The sequence below is a fragment of the Theropithecus gelada genome, chromosome 1 (assembly GCF_003255815.1).
Source record: "Theropithecus gelada isolate Dixy chromosome 1, Tgel_1.0, whole genome shotgun sequence".
NCBI lineage: Eukaryota > Metazoa > Chordata > Mammalia > Primates > Cercopithecidae > Theropithecus > Theropithecus gelada.
Genome location: NC_037668.1, coordinates 187573442 through 187590498, shown reverse-complemented (window position 1 = coordinate 187590498; position 17057 = coordinate 187573442). Strand labels below are relative to the sequence as shown.

Sequence of the window (17057 nt, the reverse complement as noted above, 5' to 3'; positions counted from 1 at the left end):
TTCATGGTCTTGTCAGTCACGTCCACTGCCATCAACCTTTTGCCCCAGACAGTAATGGAATTGCCAGGGAAAGACAAGGTTGTAAAAAGGTACCTTTCCTTATTGTTGTTTGGTTTAGGGTTTGGCATTGCTGCTTGGAATGTGCTTGGCCGCTCTTCTTTGTTGGTGCTGTGCTTAGAGAGCATCTTTTGATAAAACTTTAAAAAAAGAAAAGGTTGTTGAAATCAGAACCTAGGCTTCTGCTCACTGTAGCTCACACCTGTGACACCAATGAGATAAAGGCTGCCAAGAGCACCTCATAGGGACATGTCAATGATTAGAGCAAAATCCAGGAGGCAAGAAATGTTTCTAACTCCTTTTTATTTTATCATTGCAAAATATGGTTGTATTTCTTATGGTGAAGCAAGTAACAAAAAGCAGGTACAGTTTTGATAGTTTTGATAGTGGCTGATCTAGCCACTGAATGTGTTGCTTCCCTGAAGATAGCCAATCTAGGTTTGCATTTTTCAACCTTAAATGCCATATCATAACCCTAAGCTGTGAAATAAAAAATGAGAGCAAGGATTTGATGCATAGATAGCCTACTCCCTTCTCTAGGTATCAGCTAGTAATCAACATATTTTAGAGCCCCCCGTATGCTTAAACATGTACTTAACAGTCTAGATTCCTTACAGAGTCCATGTGGAATGGGGTTTATTTTTCAACAAAATTGAGAGTGAGGCTGAAAGCGCAGTCATGGAAAGAATGCTTCATGGGCCTCACACTTCTTTAAACACAGTAGACTTGGAAGTCAGGTGAGAGTTGTGAGGATGCTGTCTCAATCAGCACAGTTCCTTAAAATATTTTGGATTCTTGAACTCTATTGTTTCTGGATACTTAGACATGCTGAGAATCAGAAGAAAGGTCTGTAGTAATTATCTTACTTGGTCCTTTGAAAGAAATCTTTCTCAATGCCCCCAGGGTAGGTGAGGTAAGGGTAGTGGAGACTAGGCCGTCTCACTATTCACACTATAAAAATTCATCCCAGAGACTTAAGAAAAACTGCCTGGATAAATAAGGCAATTGAGTCAGGAAAACTAATGTTGGTAGGTTTTCACTTTGGAAATTTCAATATAACAATATAAAGCAAGAAAAGTTCTATCAATAACCACACAAGGAGAGATGTTAGTGCTAAGCAATAAAATACTTTTTAAATAATTTCAGCTGGTTTAAAAGTATCATTCTTGGCCAGGCAAGGTGGTTGATGCCTGTAATCCCAGCACTTTGGGAGGCTGAGGCAGGCAGATTGCTTGAGCTCAGGATTTCGAGACCAGCCTGGGTAACATGGTGAGACCCATCTCTACAAAAAATGCAAAAATTAGTCAGACATGGTGGCTCATGCCTGTAAGTCCCAGCTACTTGGGGGGCTGAGGTGGGAGGATAGCTTGAGCCCAGGAGGTCAAAGATGTAGTGAGCCGTATTTGCACCAGTGCACTCCAGCCTGAGCGACAAAGTGAGACCCTGTCTTGGAAAAAAAAAAAAAAAAAATAGTCTTAAGCAGAGGGAGCTTGGGTGTGCCACAGCTGTGGTTCTGTACACGGGCTGACAGGACAGCCTCATGATTAGCTCCTGAAGATTTCTATCCCACCCCCTAATTTTATATTAGGGCTAGGCGACTGGGTACAAAGCAGAAGTCACCTGCTAGGCATAGGAGGTAAAAGCCAGGGAGGGAATCTGATTTATTAGGACTCAAATGCTCTGGAAAGTAAGGACTGTCTCTCAGTTAACCAGGAGGGTGTCATGTGCAGGAATGGGAGAAATGTTATCCTCAAACCATCAGTCACTGTCAGACTGGTGGTCTGGCTAAGCTAGTTAATATTTTGCGTCCATACTTCAAGGCAGTGGTTTTGAAATGGTTTGGTTCTCTGGACTATTTTGGTAGAATCAAGGCACCTTTCATAGATGAATATCCAGCTGCTTCCACTGACCACTCAACAGCAAGGACCACTCTCAACTAATGAATCAAATCATACTATGATTGGTTAAGTATAATAAATTACCTACCCAAACACAGATATTACTATATAATAAATTATTCTACCAGAAACCCACTGTGGATCCCTAGAGAATAGTTGGGAGAATTCACTAAACTATATTTGGAAAACCTCTGCACCATGCATAGCACAAATCCTAAATACTATAGTTAAATTTTTAAAAATTATAATGTCCTTAAAAGGAAGGTTTCTCAACTCCAACTGTTGGCTTATTGATACATTAAAATCTTATTATAGCAAATGACTTTAAACATCTTTTGGCATTCTTTGTAATGAATGACTTTTGTATCAGATCCTTTCTTTTGTAAGGATAAATCTTCTCTCTTAAGTGAATGATGGAGCAGAGCAGCCCTTCTGGCATCATTTAATAGAATGAAGACATGTTTGGTGTGAAAGCTTCCCAGAGAAGTAACTCTTAGGTCAACACTTCCCAAAACACTACCAGACAGGTGCCCAGTAAACTGGTTTTCATCTCTGTCAGCAGCCCTGTGCTCCCACCAGGAAAATCTTGTCCCTGAATTCAACGTCTGCCTCTTCTTGAGTCATTTCATGCTACAAGGCACAGGCCTGCATCAGCCGCTTTCTAACAGGAACTGCAAAAGGATGAGCCCTCCTTTTGGTGAGTGGCAGAAGCACCTATCCTGGACCTTGTAGCTTAGGGGCCATAGGGATCCTAGTGGTGATAATAAGGATCCATTTCTTAAATATCAGACCAGAGAATGTGCTACCTTTCACCCCTGAGCATGAGGAGACACTGTGGCTCCCAGGATCTCTCTATGTGACTCAGGTGGAGAACAGAGAAGGGCTTCCTCCTATGAGAAGCAAAGCAGCTGCCTAGTTACTGTTGCAAGTGATATCTCCGCTGTGTTAAATTACAGGTCATAAATGGAGATGAGATTATTCAAACAGGCAAGTAAACCCCGCGTCCGTTCTCTAGCTGAGCAGTTCCCAGCCCTGGCCCAGTGCACTGGCCTCCTACACATTCCAGCTCCTGCCGCTCCCCACATGGAAATCCTTCCTGTCAGGTGTGGACTAGATTGCTTTCCCTTACAATCCAGGCAGAATTGAAATATCCGAGCATCTTTTGCCAACTGAACTTGACTTTCATAAGTCTCTATTTGATTTTTTTTAACTATTTTGTTTTATTTTGAGTGGTTGGCAATAGGGGGAAATACAAAGGGAGCTTCTTTATGTGGAAACTTTCTGCTGTTTAGTAGTGGGGCTGTTTGTCTTCAGTTGTTACCTTTTTAGGCAATAAGTAATTACAGTCATTCTTAGCCTTCTTTTTGACCCTTTAAAAATCAAGTTTTTCATGAATGATTTATTTTTGGATGAACCCTGGAGAATCCTAATTTCCTTAGTATTGAGGCCTTATAATTTATCCCAATTCTGAAATATCTTTTCTTTAATCATTCAAGAAATTATCAGTTACTCAGTTTAGAGATCATTCCTAATAATGCGGGTAGGGAGGGGGGAATATCATATTTAGCTCTTACCTCTTGTTTTCTAGTATTCACTGGCCGGTTCTTACCTATTGGCTTTTCAAAGATCTGTATTTGTTATCCCAGTAAACTTCTTTGGTTATAATTTTTTTAATTATTATTTTTTAGAAGCCTTGCAGCTCTTTCCTTTAGTTTTGCCTATCCTTAAAATGAATTACTTTCCCAAAATGAAAAGCATTTTATACCAGATGCATGGGGTCATTAATAATGCTGATTTTGTATATCTTACCACTTGAGTTCTCCATCAGGGAAAGAAAGATATTTTTTTTAAGTGATAATGACAAGCAAGAGCTAGTTTGTTGTTGTTTCTTTTTTTTAATATACTTTGAAACTGTGACCACCAGCACTGCTACCTTACAGATCCTGCTTTCCTGCCCCCAGAAAGCAGGAGAGTAAAGGGAAGTATTATTTGATGCCAAGTGGTACGTGATTTTACCTAGATTTTCCCCCAGGGCCGTGGTCTTCACTCTTCTTGCTCCTAGTAGCATGTGTCCCAAAGTGTAGCACTACGTGACAGCCCTGGGTAGCTGCTGTTTTAATAGCAAGGAGCAGCACCAGCCCTCAGCCCTGCTACCTCCTCTGTGAACTTTACCATGACTAAACTTTACCATGCTTTTCTCAGGGTCAATTTAAAAGACCCCTAAGATAGTAAAGCTCCTTTTGGCTTTGGAGGTATTCCCCATATGCTATTTTCTTTTTAATTTTACAGGCATAGGTAAAGACTGTTTCTTGTGTTGTTTTCTGAAAACTATAGACTTCATGTTAGAAAGGTTCTGGAATGATTTACTGAGCTGCTGAAGCTAAGATTAGGGTATCTCTTCTAACCTAATCTTTATCAGACTGATAATGTTTTGGTAAAATGATTTTATAAAGAAATTTTAGGTAGTCCTACTTCCTTTAGTTAGACTGCCTATTTTTTTCCCTCTTTTTTTCCCCCTTGGTTTTTGTGTGTATATATTCACCAATGCTTGGTTTCCAAATATTGTTTCTAAAGCATTTTTTTTCAGAGACTCAAAAGTAAAATGAAAGCAATCTCCGTATTGGGCAGCCCTCCTGGAGTAACTCTGAGCTGGAATGGGTCTAGGAGCCTGTGTTCTCTGTTTGTTCTCATGTGTTATGTTGATGGCATTCCCTTTTCGGCCACATCTCCCTCCCCATATTCGAGTAACTCCTTGGTCTGAGCTTTTTGGCTGCTTTTTTCCCCTCTTGCTGTTGCATCCTCACCTTGTTGGTGACTCTATACTGCCACCATGTATTGTTTTAATTTTGAGCACAATGTGAATTCTTTCCAAATGTGACTGATATGCCCTGTTTGGGGGCTAAGAACCCATAGATCACATGCTCTTCTCCTCTACGAAATGAAACCTCTGGTGCTTCTTTCTTTGCCACCTAATTTCCATGTTTCAATTTTGACCTAAAGCACTTAGTATAGTAAGGCAGCTTGATACCTCTGTTGCATAGTCTCAAGTAACACATGGTATCACTTTTACATAAAAGTCTAATGTCCCAAGAGATTTTTAATAAAAAGCCCTGCTATGCTGAAAGAAAAAGAGAGAGAGAGAGACAAAAAATAAACAGACCCATTGGGCTCAGGGGAAGCTGAACCTGACCAGTGTGGAGAAAGAGGCAGAGACGTTCCATTTGGGAAGCACCATGCATACGGCTGTTTGAGAGAAAGCACTGGACTAGTCACTCAGTAAAGAAAGCGTGTTACCTCCTGCCTATAGCCTGAATAAAGGCATGATTGGTGTGTTGTAGGAAAAACGGATCGTGTCCCTGGATTCAGCCAACACCAGACTGATGAGCGCGCTGACCCAAGTGAAGGAGCGGTACAGCATGCAGGTCCGCAATGGCATCTCCCCCACCAACCCCACCAAGCTTTCCATCACGGAGAATGGTGAATTCAAAAACAGCAGCTGCTGACGGGCTTTGTGAATAGACAGACTGTGGAAGGAGACAGAAGGAAACTGATCCACTCTCCTATCCCCAGACCTTTACCTAGCCCCTCCAGGTTTACAGAATGTTGCTACTTCACAATGGCAATGTGGTGAGAAACTCTTGAATGAAGAAAGGAACCTTGTCTTTCAGGGCATAAGGCAGTGACTTCCAAGGTCAATGCTTTTCCCCCACATCTCTATGTACATAGGGAACTTAGTTCTGGGCCATGTACAGAAAATATCACTGTAATATACCAAAAGGAAGTTAATAATGTAGATTACCTTTTTGATTATTGCTATTTTTATTATTGTTTTCCTCTTGTTGAAAGCACTGCAGTTGTTAGAGGAAGTAAAGTAGGAACTGTTGTGTGAGTGAGACACGAGCCTGTAGGTTCAGTAGGTAGAGACCAAGCATCTATCTGATAGAAGCACATGGAGTGCAATAGGACATTGTGAGAAGGAATTTTTCAGGGATTCATCTACTAGTTTAAAAACCCCACTCTGGCCCCCTTGTCCTTTCAGAAAACATGCAAATACCAAGATCCATACAAAACAATAATTTATTCCACTGATCAACCAAGACTGGTTCTGGTTGGAAGCTAATCTGATTTGGGGATTCACTGTTTCAGAGGACACAGACAAAAGCTGTTGCATCAAAACTGGACTTTAGGAGTAATTTCGATGGAACTCCTGTCAATATGTTTATTTCCTCTGTCTACAGCAGATGGGAATCTTCTCTTTTAGATAGGGGCTTTTTTTTTTAACCCCAATGGTAATAAAGGGTGTTCTTTTTCCTCTTTAGAGTTTACAAAGCTATAAATATTTGTCTCTCCACGTACCATCTTCATCTTCACACATTCACTGCGCTTTCCTCCCCATGGTGGGAGCTGTCGTCACCAACAGGGTTTACTCTCCCCTGGAGAGGTTATTTAAATAGCTGTCCATAAGCCATCCAAATCAACACCCTTTCTTCCATACAGAAAAGGGCTAACCATACCATAGCTGGAATCTCTGAATATTTCCTATTAAAATTTTTTTCTGTGTGTTACGTTATAATTTTTGTTTGGGATAAAGACTTTATCCATTGTACTAGCAAATCTATGGGGGGTAATTTTATCTCCATCTTTAACTTTTAAAGTGCTTCTTCCCCTTATCCCCTCAATAAAGAAAGGAAATCCAAATCTGAAGCATCACTCTCTTAAAAGTGATGATTGCTCATGTTTAAAAAAAGAAAAAGAAAAAAATTGAAAGTGTCAGGATGGCACATTCCAATTGTTATTCCCATGCTGGTAGATCTGACAATAATGACCCAGTTTCAACACTTGTCATCTATAGCCTTATTATTATAGAACAGAAAAAGTCGTGGAAATGAATTCATTTCCTTTTTTCCAAAGGTGTGAAATATCATCCTGAATGCAACCTTGATTACCAGAAGTATGGCGTGTTACATGTTAAACAGACATTATATATACAAATATATATACACATATATATTCATACATATGTACATATAACTGCACAAATAGGAAAAGTTCATGCCTTCTATGCTGTTCAGATATGTTAAAAGGGTCCTGAACCTCTTTAAGCAAAATCTAAGCAGTTGTTTTATATTGAGAAAGCAACAATGTTTCTCGAATAAGTTGATGTTGATTTTAAATTATAAGCTTTAAAGAATTTTTTTTTCTAGAAAAAGGGGATGGAAAAAAAAGGACCTGAGGGAGCCATATGCATCAAGTGAGTGTTTCCCCATAACAGATTATTTATAAGGGAACATGTATAGTGCCCTCTTTTGAGTGATGCCGACAGACACCAAGCCCTCCTTTTCACCGAGTCCCAGGCTTGCATTCCAACCTCTTGATCTCTGCCCTCTCTCAGGTGGATCTTTGTGTTGGACTTTATGTTTCAGCAACCTCACCATGGCCACATAAGCCACAACCTTTTAAAACCGTTTATTTCATAGCAATCCCTGTTTCTGCCAGACAGAGATCTAAAATGGGAGTTTCTCACTGTGTTTATCTGATCTGCACACTTTATATCCAGCTGTTTTGGCACTTTTACATTTTCTTCACCTTTGGTATTTGTTTTGCAAATTCTTACACCTTTCTTTCCAAGCGGAGGGCACACTGTGGTCAAAATCACTTATTTTATTAAGAAAAAGAGCTAACTGTTGCAAAGTGTAGTGTCCTTTGTTGAAGGAGGAGGGATGTAAGCATAGATCTGTTTTGTTTCTGGCTATTCTCAGCTCAAGCCATGTTTAATTCATTCTTTGTAAAAGCCTTCAGTTGTGCCACAGAAAACCTGGTAAGAGAATTGTCAGTTTCATTGGCCTTAAGTATGTAATGTGGGTGATGTCTTGCCATTGAGGTTTGGAAGCTCTTAAGTGCTGATTATGGATTACAGAGGGCTGATAAAATTACCTATATTGGGAATTGAGAGAAGCCCAAAAAAAAATCAAATGTGCTTTTGATGGATAGAATGTATCTTATTAGCATTATGGGAGCTCCTTAGAGGGCTGTCTTCACTGGAAGATTTAATGCCCAAAACATTTGGACAGATTATGCAGCCTTCTACTAGCAGGTTATCTTGAATGAAGAAGAAATAGCAAAAAATAATAATAGTAAGAGCATTACAAGTAAACTAAAAGTTCAGAGTTGTTGACAAATGTTAAATGTTAGGTTATCCTGTGAGCCTACTCCTGTCCAAACATTTTTCTCAGTATTTCTTTAGAGAATGCTGCAATCTGTAGAACTTACTCTGAAGGACTTTTTAAGAAGAGAAGCCACCAACAGGTGATAATTTTTATGGAGCTATTTCTTAATTGGCTTTCCCTCAGTTCAAGTAGGTAAATAACTTTGTTTTGCTGGGAGGAGGTACATGGCTGAAGAGGGGCAAAAAGATAGCAATGTCTTGCACTTCCTGTTTCCCTCAAAACACCACCACATTGTGGGTCGCAGGATAGATGAGGGTTGAGTGGAATTTGGAATTCAGGTGAAGTGCTTGTAAAGTGCATGTCAAGCTGACAACAGACTTGACCATTAATGAGGACAGTGTTGGTAGGAGTCAGAAAAGAGCTTCATATTCCCCTTTTATATTACTGAAGCAATAAGCAATCTGAGCTGAAGCAGCAAAAAGAGTCACATTTCCATCAGGTCATCATATTCCCTGAGTCTCTGCAATAAAAGCCATGTCAGAGGAGAGATTATAACTAGGTAACTATAACAAGCACTTGAGCACTTACCGTGTTCCAAGCACTATCACCAAGGTACTGTTTGGATTTATGGCAGTCTAACGGTAAGAAAAATGTGGTAAAGTGAGGTAATCATGCTGCTATAGCTTTTTGCTTTTTTTCATATGGTATCAAGTTGGTCAGAATTAGCTTTCTCTGACTGGTCTGCTTCTGTGTTTCTCTGTGATGGTGTTAAGACTATGAAAGAAAAAGAAAGATTACCTAAGACTGCTATGAGCATTAACTATATGCCCTTAAGAATGAGCTTGACTTTGGAAGTACAGCTTTTCAGATCTTAGTCTACCCAGGGCCTTTGTTTATGCGTCTGTGGTTCTGTAGACCCCTGGCTTTTACTGTGTTCTCAGAGGTACACCAGATTGAGAACAGAGTTCTTCTTTGGAAGTCCCAGAGCAAAATCACTGCCATCAAGTGAGTTTGCATTCATATTTGTTTCCCCTTCCATCAAGGGTTAGTTTTAGTCATCTCTAGCTTGGAGTTCCTGAGAAGGCTGGTTATGGGACTGAGCGTGGGAAAGGAACCCTCTTCAGCATTACCTCAGTCCCATCAGTCTACTCCATTGTGACCTTGAGCCCCACACATGCTTGACACCAGACTAGACTTGTCACAGGGCCAAACCCAACAGCCACATGCCACAGCTTCACTGCATTTTCAGCTACAACTTTGGAGGCCACCTTCTCCTATCAACTGTGGAAAGCCAAAAGGGCTCCCTTCTCCATTCCCCTTCCCTTTCTCAAGTCTAATAGTGAAATCTCCTGCTTACCCCAGCAGTAAATAGAGCAGTAAATAGTTGCCTTCCTACCCCTTACCTGGGGGCCGATAATTTGAGATACTTTGTTTTTTCAATACGTCAGTTGAAGGATTTAGTTTCTTAAAAGCAAGAAATGTTGGAGTGTTGAATTTCTATTTAGAGTCTCTTTTCATGTTTGAATGATTGTTACTAGTTGTAGAAGCATTCTCATTGTCATGACCCAATTATGTATACTCTTGGGTTTAGGAAGGACAAAAGTGATGAAATTTGCATGAGATAGAATAAGCATCTTAGGAGGAGTGAAAGAACCTGAGGAAGAGACATGACCCATAAGGGAATGAATGCATAAGCAGAGCCTTCTCAGTAGCCCAGAGTTTCCAGGAAACAGGAAGATTTATATCCCTTGCCCACTCTTAAAATACATAGATACATAGAAAGGCAGTCTCTGTAGACAACACATGCACACACCCAGACAAAACAGAATTCCTGGGGCTTCCTTTTTCTGAATGTTAATCCATTTTATTGAGCAATGATTCCCAAACTTTGAGATTTTCAGATTTTGTGCTCTCGTTTTTTAGATTTTATGACAGTCATTCTATCATCCTTAAAAATGTAGTATATGTGTTATATGTATATATAAGTTAAAGCGACTTGAAATTGACTTGGTTTGGCATTGTCTCAAGAACCCTAGATATCATTGATACCATGGGGAATCATAGAAATAAAGTTGAATATCACTGATCTGAGAGTAGGATCCAGAAATAAGTAGTTTCAGTTCCTGATCAGTTAAGCCTCAAGTGCTTGAGTAACCAACACAGCAAGACTTGGGAAATGCAGTGAGCTCCCGAGGAAAGGAAAGCGGTAGTCTTTGCCTGCATTTCAGCATGCATTTTCATTTCCTACTCAGTTCTATCTTCCACTTAAATACCCTCATTTGACCCTAGGAAGTTTTTGGTTTTTTTTTTAGTTTGAGACTTAAAACCAGATTTATTTGTTGTTGTAGAGAGATTTCCACAGAAGTTGTGTTTTACGGACCTCCATCATCTTTGTGGGGGTACAGATATTTATGTGTAAATATCATTTTATGTGATTTCCAAATTTTCAAGGGAAACATTTCAATTTCCCAGTTCAACAAAAGGTTAAATACTAATTGACTCAATGACCACCTTCAGAAAAGTTAAATAGTAAATTAGGTTAAATTTTGACTGGTGCTTAGACATTTCCTAGTTATATTAACTTAAGCAGACAGCAACACATTAACCTGAGTTACACCGGTGAGGAATTTACATTCTAAATTTGATTTTGTTTTTCATCTCCAGGGCCTTAATAAGAGTGTGTTAACACACAACTATTTTACAATGATAGCTCTAAATAATTTATTTTTTATTTCAAGAAAGAGAAATACACCTTAGAAAAACAAAACCCAAGATTTTATTTTATTTTTAAAGCCATATTTTTGTGCTAGTAGCATTTAGATTGTTCCGTATGTGAGATCCATATCTACATTTCATTACCTGGGTTTGTTCTAAAGAAGATTTATTTTTGTTCTGTGAATAATTTTTGACGGTTCTTGTACATGTACAGATATAGATACGTTTGAGGTCTTTTATTGATATTCCTACAAAGAATATAAATAAACTTTAACTTTAAACATTTCAGACTAAAGTTGCTACTATATTTGACATATTGCTGTCTTCTAGCGTGCACCTGGGAGACCAGGACACTTGGAGAGAAACAAGAAAGGAAATGTATGCCAGAATATTATTCTGAAAATATATTTTAACATGAAGAACAGTCTGTCTTAGAATTTTCCAACTTCCATGTAGTAAGATTTCAATTTAGGAAAAATAACTAGCATTAACATGTATTGTGATAAAATTGTTACTTTCAAATTCTGCAGAATTTGAAATCTCTTTAATAACTTGTGACAGGTAAAGAAAGTTTCCTTTGGTTTATTAGGAAGTGTAGCCCCACTTAGCTTCCTAGACCGCTACCATCCTCTTGTAATTTTCTAGTTAAATTAATGGAGTTTGTTTTCAGGATTTTTGGTGTTTGGTTCAGGTTTTTTATTTTAAATTCTTAATAGAAGTTCATTTGTCATTCCCAAGATTATTGTTCCCAAATACACTCATCTTCTCCTGCATCCCTGTTTCATTCTGTAAAATCCAGGGATGCAGGTTTCATGTGTAGTCTTATTTTGTGTTAGTTGTAGTTCTATGCTTTTTGGCACATCTCGAGTTCTTCCTAATCTTGTTCTACTAGGGATTACAAAATTAAAATTTACTCAAAATCCAGAGAAGATCTCATGAAAGGGAAACCGCATATCCATAGAACTGTGCTATTTTTTGTTCACTTCGAAGCTGACCCATTTCAGTCTGAATTGTTCGTGACCTAATGTAAGCTTTAAGACTTCCTGGATCTGAAACATCAAAAAGAGAGAAAGTGTTGATGCGGTCTTTTTACCTCATGGTCCTCTTAGCCATAAACTATCCATCCATATACGCTTTATGCATATCCATACCCCGTAATTGTTTTTAGCCTCCCTCCAGCTGCCTGACTTTTTTTATTAGCATTTTACCAGTAGAAAATACATAAATCAATTTTGTTAGCAAAATATATATATATATATCTATTTAATGACAGAACACTAAAACAGATGACTAAATTAGTGGTTTTCAATCCTGATTATTCATCAGAATCACTGGGGAGTTAAAAAACAAAAAAAAAAACAAAAAAAAAAAACAGGAGTACCTCCTGAGCTCCACCATTGAACAATTAAATAGAATCTCTCTAAGGATTGGACCAGGCTAGGCTTTTTTTTTCCTTTCTTTCTTTTTTCTTTTTAACCTTGCCAGAGGATTCCGAAGAGCCAGGGGGTAAGAACCACTAGTCCAAATCAAGCTGTGATCACTGTGTGTAGGTGTCTGAAAATGTTTTCTGTCCCCAATCCTGAAACTAGGGTAAGCTGGTTACAGGTGTTTCCTTACCTTCTATTTGGAATTTAAAATTCTACTAAAACTGACAATATATACTCAGCCTTCCCCCACATACGCCTTGTCCCCACCAACCCGTCCTTTAAGTCTGTGATGTAGAAATTCTCTCCATTAACATGGTCATCCCATTTATGGAATAGATACATTCTGACAAAGCTGACCAGAAGACGGAATTCCCTATTTTGACCTCAGTTTCCCCACTGGCTTCAATTTAAAGCAGAAGGTAGATGGCTTCTAGTTTGGTGTCAGAAGCTTCAATGAGTATACCCTTGAGGAGTGCTGAAGGACCCAGAGCAGAATCAAATATGCTACATTTGACTTTTAAAGAGTAAACAACAGGCGGCGCACGGTGGCTCATGCCTGTAATCCCAGCACTTTAGGAGGCCAAGGCAGGTGGATCACGAGGTCAGGAGATCCTGGCTAACATGGTGAAACCCCGTCTTTACTAAAAATACAAAAAATTAGCCGGCTGTGGTGGCGGGCACCTGTAGTCCCAGCTGCTCGGGAGGCTGAGGCAGGAGGATGGCGTGAACCCGGGAGACGGAGCTTGTAGTGAGCCAAGATCGTACCACTGCACTCCAGCCTGGGCGACAGAGGGAGACTCCGTCTCAAAAAAAAAAAAAAGTAAACAACATAGAGAACTCAAAGTTCCTTTGTCTACCTTATCAACCCCTACCAAAAAAAAAAGGTTCTTAACTTTTCTGACCTAATATTCAGCACTGAAGTCTTATTACTTGAAAGTTATCAGATGCTAAATTACACCATTCGTACTTGTCCTTTCAGTAGCAAAATGTACTGAAAGCTCTCCAGTCCCCCCTCCACTCCTGGCAAGCATGCAGTCATGTGCTCATGTGAATTTTCCAAAATCATGAGTATTTTGTAAGATTCAGTTGGTTCGATGAAATTACAATAAAGAGTATTGTATATTTTATTATAATTTGTAAATTGTGTGCTATACATTCTTTATATCAGTAAAATTTATAATAAACACATATACATTATATACTCACACACACATATTGCTGGTCTTTCTAGAAACTTGATTTTGTGAAATTCTAGAATGAATTGCCAGGGTGATATTTGTTTGGCCTATGAATAAATTACAATGAACTAACAGATAAATGCCAATGTTTCCTTGTCTGTAAAATTAAGATTGTGGCTAAATAGTCTATAGGGTACTCTCTGGCACTGACATCCTGTGGTTATTATCTGATATAATTGAGAAATGTGTCCTTAGACCATGTTTAAAAACCAGCTTGAAGCTTCTCTCTCAGTATTTAGGAACAATTCTTCCTCTTCACAGTCTCCCATGGCACAATAGTTTCTAAGAACCAAAAAAGTCTGGAATAAGTATATATTCAGAACACTACAGTGATAATGTTGATAATAATCATAGCCGGCCAGGCATAGTGGCTCACGCTTATAATCCCAGCCCTTTGGGAGACTAAGGCAGGAGGACTGCTTGAGCCCAGGAGTTTGAGGTTTCAGTGAGCTATAATCGCACCATTGCACTGCAGCCAAGGTGGACAAAACAAGACCCTGACTCAAAAATAATAGCTAATGTTTATTGAGCACCAACTATGTGTCAGATTATTGGCTAAGCACTTTATATGGAATATATCATTTAATCATAACACCAACCATATGAGTTAGACATTATCATTCCTGTTTCATGAGGAAACTGAGGCTCAGAAAGACTAAGTTGGCCAAAGCTACACAATGGATAAGGGCAAAACTAAGACCCAAACTCAGATCCCTCTGTGCTGTCTTGACCAAAAAAAAAAAAAAAAAAAAAGCTTAGGAAAGACATTGGAGAGGGTAAGAAAAGATCCAAAAAGATCGTGCCACATAACCAACTTGTGACCATGAGCCAAAGTGATGGCAGTGGAGCAAGATGAGGTCATATTCCACGGGTTTTCCACCTTAATATATTGGCTTTTTAAGATTGTCTTGCCATGTCAAATCATCTGACTGATCAGAATTAGAAGAGTGGGCAGAAGTCTCACCTGTCTCAGAAATTGGTCTTTCATCTCTTCTGGGTCCATCAGAGTTGAGATGGTAAAGTCTGCTTTCAGGATTCCAAAAGGGTGCCCTGGAAAAAAAGGTGCTGCCTGTTCGGGGGAATATTATCCTATTGCCATTTCAAGCTCTTAGCAGTCAGGAGTACCCAGTGGACACCATAGATGCTACATGCCGATTTGGGATTTCAAAAAGAAGAAACTGCTGAGCAGAAGAATGCTTAGCCACAATTAGGACCAACCAATTAGTGGCTGAAGAAAGAGTCCCATGGCTTTGGGTAATGCAGGCTCTTCCACAGCCTGGCTACCCGTCAGGCAATTATTTTCTTTTTTGTTTCCTCTGTATTTTTCTCCTTATTTTAATCCAGTAAGTGGATACTCCACACCATCCTGGAAATACTCACCTCTCCTTGAGCTCCCCACCACAGAAAATTCTAAAGAAGTTCTCTGACTCTTTAAATAAATTCAGCCTTTGCCCATGAGCCATCCATAATCATTACAGGAACTACAATCTCATAATAAGACTGTATGTGCATTATATTTTATAGTTTATGAAGTTTATAATTATCTCATTGGGTGCTCACAACAACCCTGTGGTATAGGCAGGGTCGTTTTTTCCACATCCCCTTCGCAGAAGAGAAATAGAAATTCAGAGACTTGTCCCCTAAATTTTCATAATAGTCACGGAGCATAAACTAGAATCCACCTCTTTATTCCTATCCCTATTCCCAACATTTCGTGTTGTCTTTCATGAAAAGGTCTCAAGGGCCCTGTGCCAAGGAGTGACTGTCGAGATTTAACTGCTCCTCTGGTAAGAGTAGGAACTTGGTAGACAGAAGCAGTTACCTGATTTTTGTGCTGATGTTTTTTTAGATTCTGAACTCAGATGTTGGGCCTCTGTGGCAGCAGCTGTATCTCTTCTATCAGTGCCACTCCCTACACTGGTCACAGCTACAGGAAAGGAAAATAGAAGATTTATTGCAAATACAACCAGGAGTAAGGTGGCCTGATGCTGGTGATTGCCCCTGAGCTAAAAGACAGGAAAGGACAGCCACTACTAGGCACACAGTTGCTGCAGAAGCCAGTGATGTGGGAAGCTCAATTCCTGCCAATCCCTGACTCACCCCCACAGGCTCTTGTAACCCAGCACTTGAGCTGCTACACTATCATCTTTCAGAAAGCACCCCTGGCAGCAGAATCTGTGGGGCTTGGGCAATGTTAGGAGGTTTTTCCTCATCAAATTTTTTTTGTTCAGTAGCCTATGCTCCAAAGGGCCTAATGTCCTTATTTTGTCTGCCAGCTACACAAAGCCCCCACCATGGCACCCAGGGACCCTGAACATCGCCATCTCTATCCCAAACCAAGTGTAGGCTCTCCCCCAGCACCCCCTCTCTTCCTGTATGGCTGGCCATGCCCGGAGGCGCTCCAGCCAGAGACCCTGGTGTCCTCAGTGGCTCCCTTGCTCCGTCTCACCTGCTCTCATGTTCAGTCACCAAAGTCCTGTCAGTGCCTTGCAGATGTCTTTTTATTCTTTCAAATATGGAAATAATCCTTTTATTTGGAATATATTATTGTAAAATATTTAAGCAAATTTATCCCCTCCCCAACCCAGGGACACCCATGATTAACACTTTGCTGTAGAAGGTCCTTCACACTCACGAATTTGTTAATTTGAATGTGTAAAGATCTCTCTTGTTTGCTTTAAAGGCTGCTTAGTAGTATTTCACTGAATGTACCATAACTTATGTAACCAATCTGCTTTCAGTGGACATGACGTTGTTTCTACCTTTGCACTGTAATAAACAATGCGGCAACAAGCAGCCCTGTGTGTGGAGGGTGCATATGTATGTGTGTACCTCATATTATTATTCCCTTAATCAATTTCCAAGGGTAGAATTTCTGTATGAAAGATTATGCACATGTTAAAACTGACACAAATTCTGATGCCAGAGTAATAGCCCCAGTCGGCATACCTACTGTGCCAAGATCACTGTTTTTCCCACATTCTCAGCATTATCACCTTTCAAATCTTTGCTACACTGGTAAGTACAAAAATAAATTTTAAAACTGCATCTTTTGGATACCTGTAATCTCACACCTGTAATCTCAACACTGGGAGGGTGAGGCAGGATGATCACTTGAGGCCAGGAGTTCAAGGCCAGCTGTGCAACATAACGAGATCCTGTCTTTAAAAAAAAATTTGCCAGGCATGGTGGTGTATGCATATAGTTCTAGCTACTTGGGAGGCTGAGGTAGGAGGATCGCTTAAACCCAGGAGTTCAAGGCTGCAGTGAGCTATGATCATGCCACTGCTCTCCAGCCTGGGCAACAGAGTGAGACCTTGTCTCTAAAAACAAAAACAAAAAGCAATAAAAAGTAACCATCTTTATAAATTTTGCATTTGTGTGATTCAGTGAACAAAGCTGAGCATTTTTAAAAATGTATTTGTATTGGTACTTCAGTTAACGTCACTCATGAACAACGTAAAATCAATTCCCTGTCATGTCCCTTCCCACTCCAGTGCTCCACAGCAGGCCTCGGTTCCACCTACCCAGACTGTGCAATATTATTTCCCCACA

At 39.7% G+C, this 17057-nt stretch overlaps 1 protein-coding gene across 3 annotated transcripts in view; it reads left to right on the top strand.

Moving 5' to 3' along the window:
* The window catches only part of RASAL2 (RAS protein activator like 2), a 369092-nt gene extending 357967 nt beyond the window's left edge, over positions 1-11125 (top strand). For all 3 annotated transcript variants that reach the window (XM_025400463.1, XM_025400454.1, XM_025400473.1), the window contains one exon: positions 5294-11125. In XM_025400463.1, coding sequence (XP_025256248.1) covers positions 5294-5458 — 165 coding nt within the window. In that variant the 3' untranslated portion in view covers positions 5459-11125. The remainder of the gene's footprint in view (positions 1-5293) is intronic.
* Positions 11126-17057: the final 5932 nt, after the last annotated feature.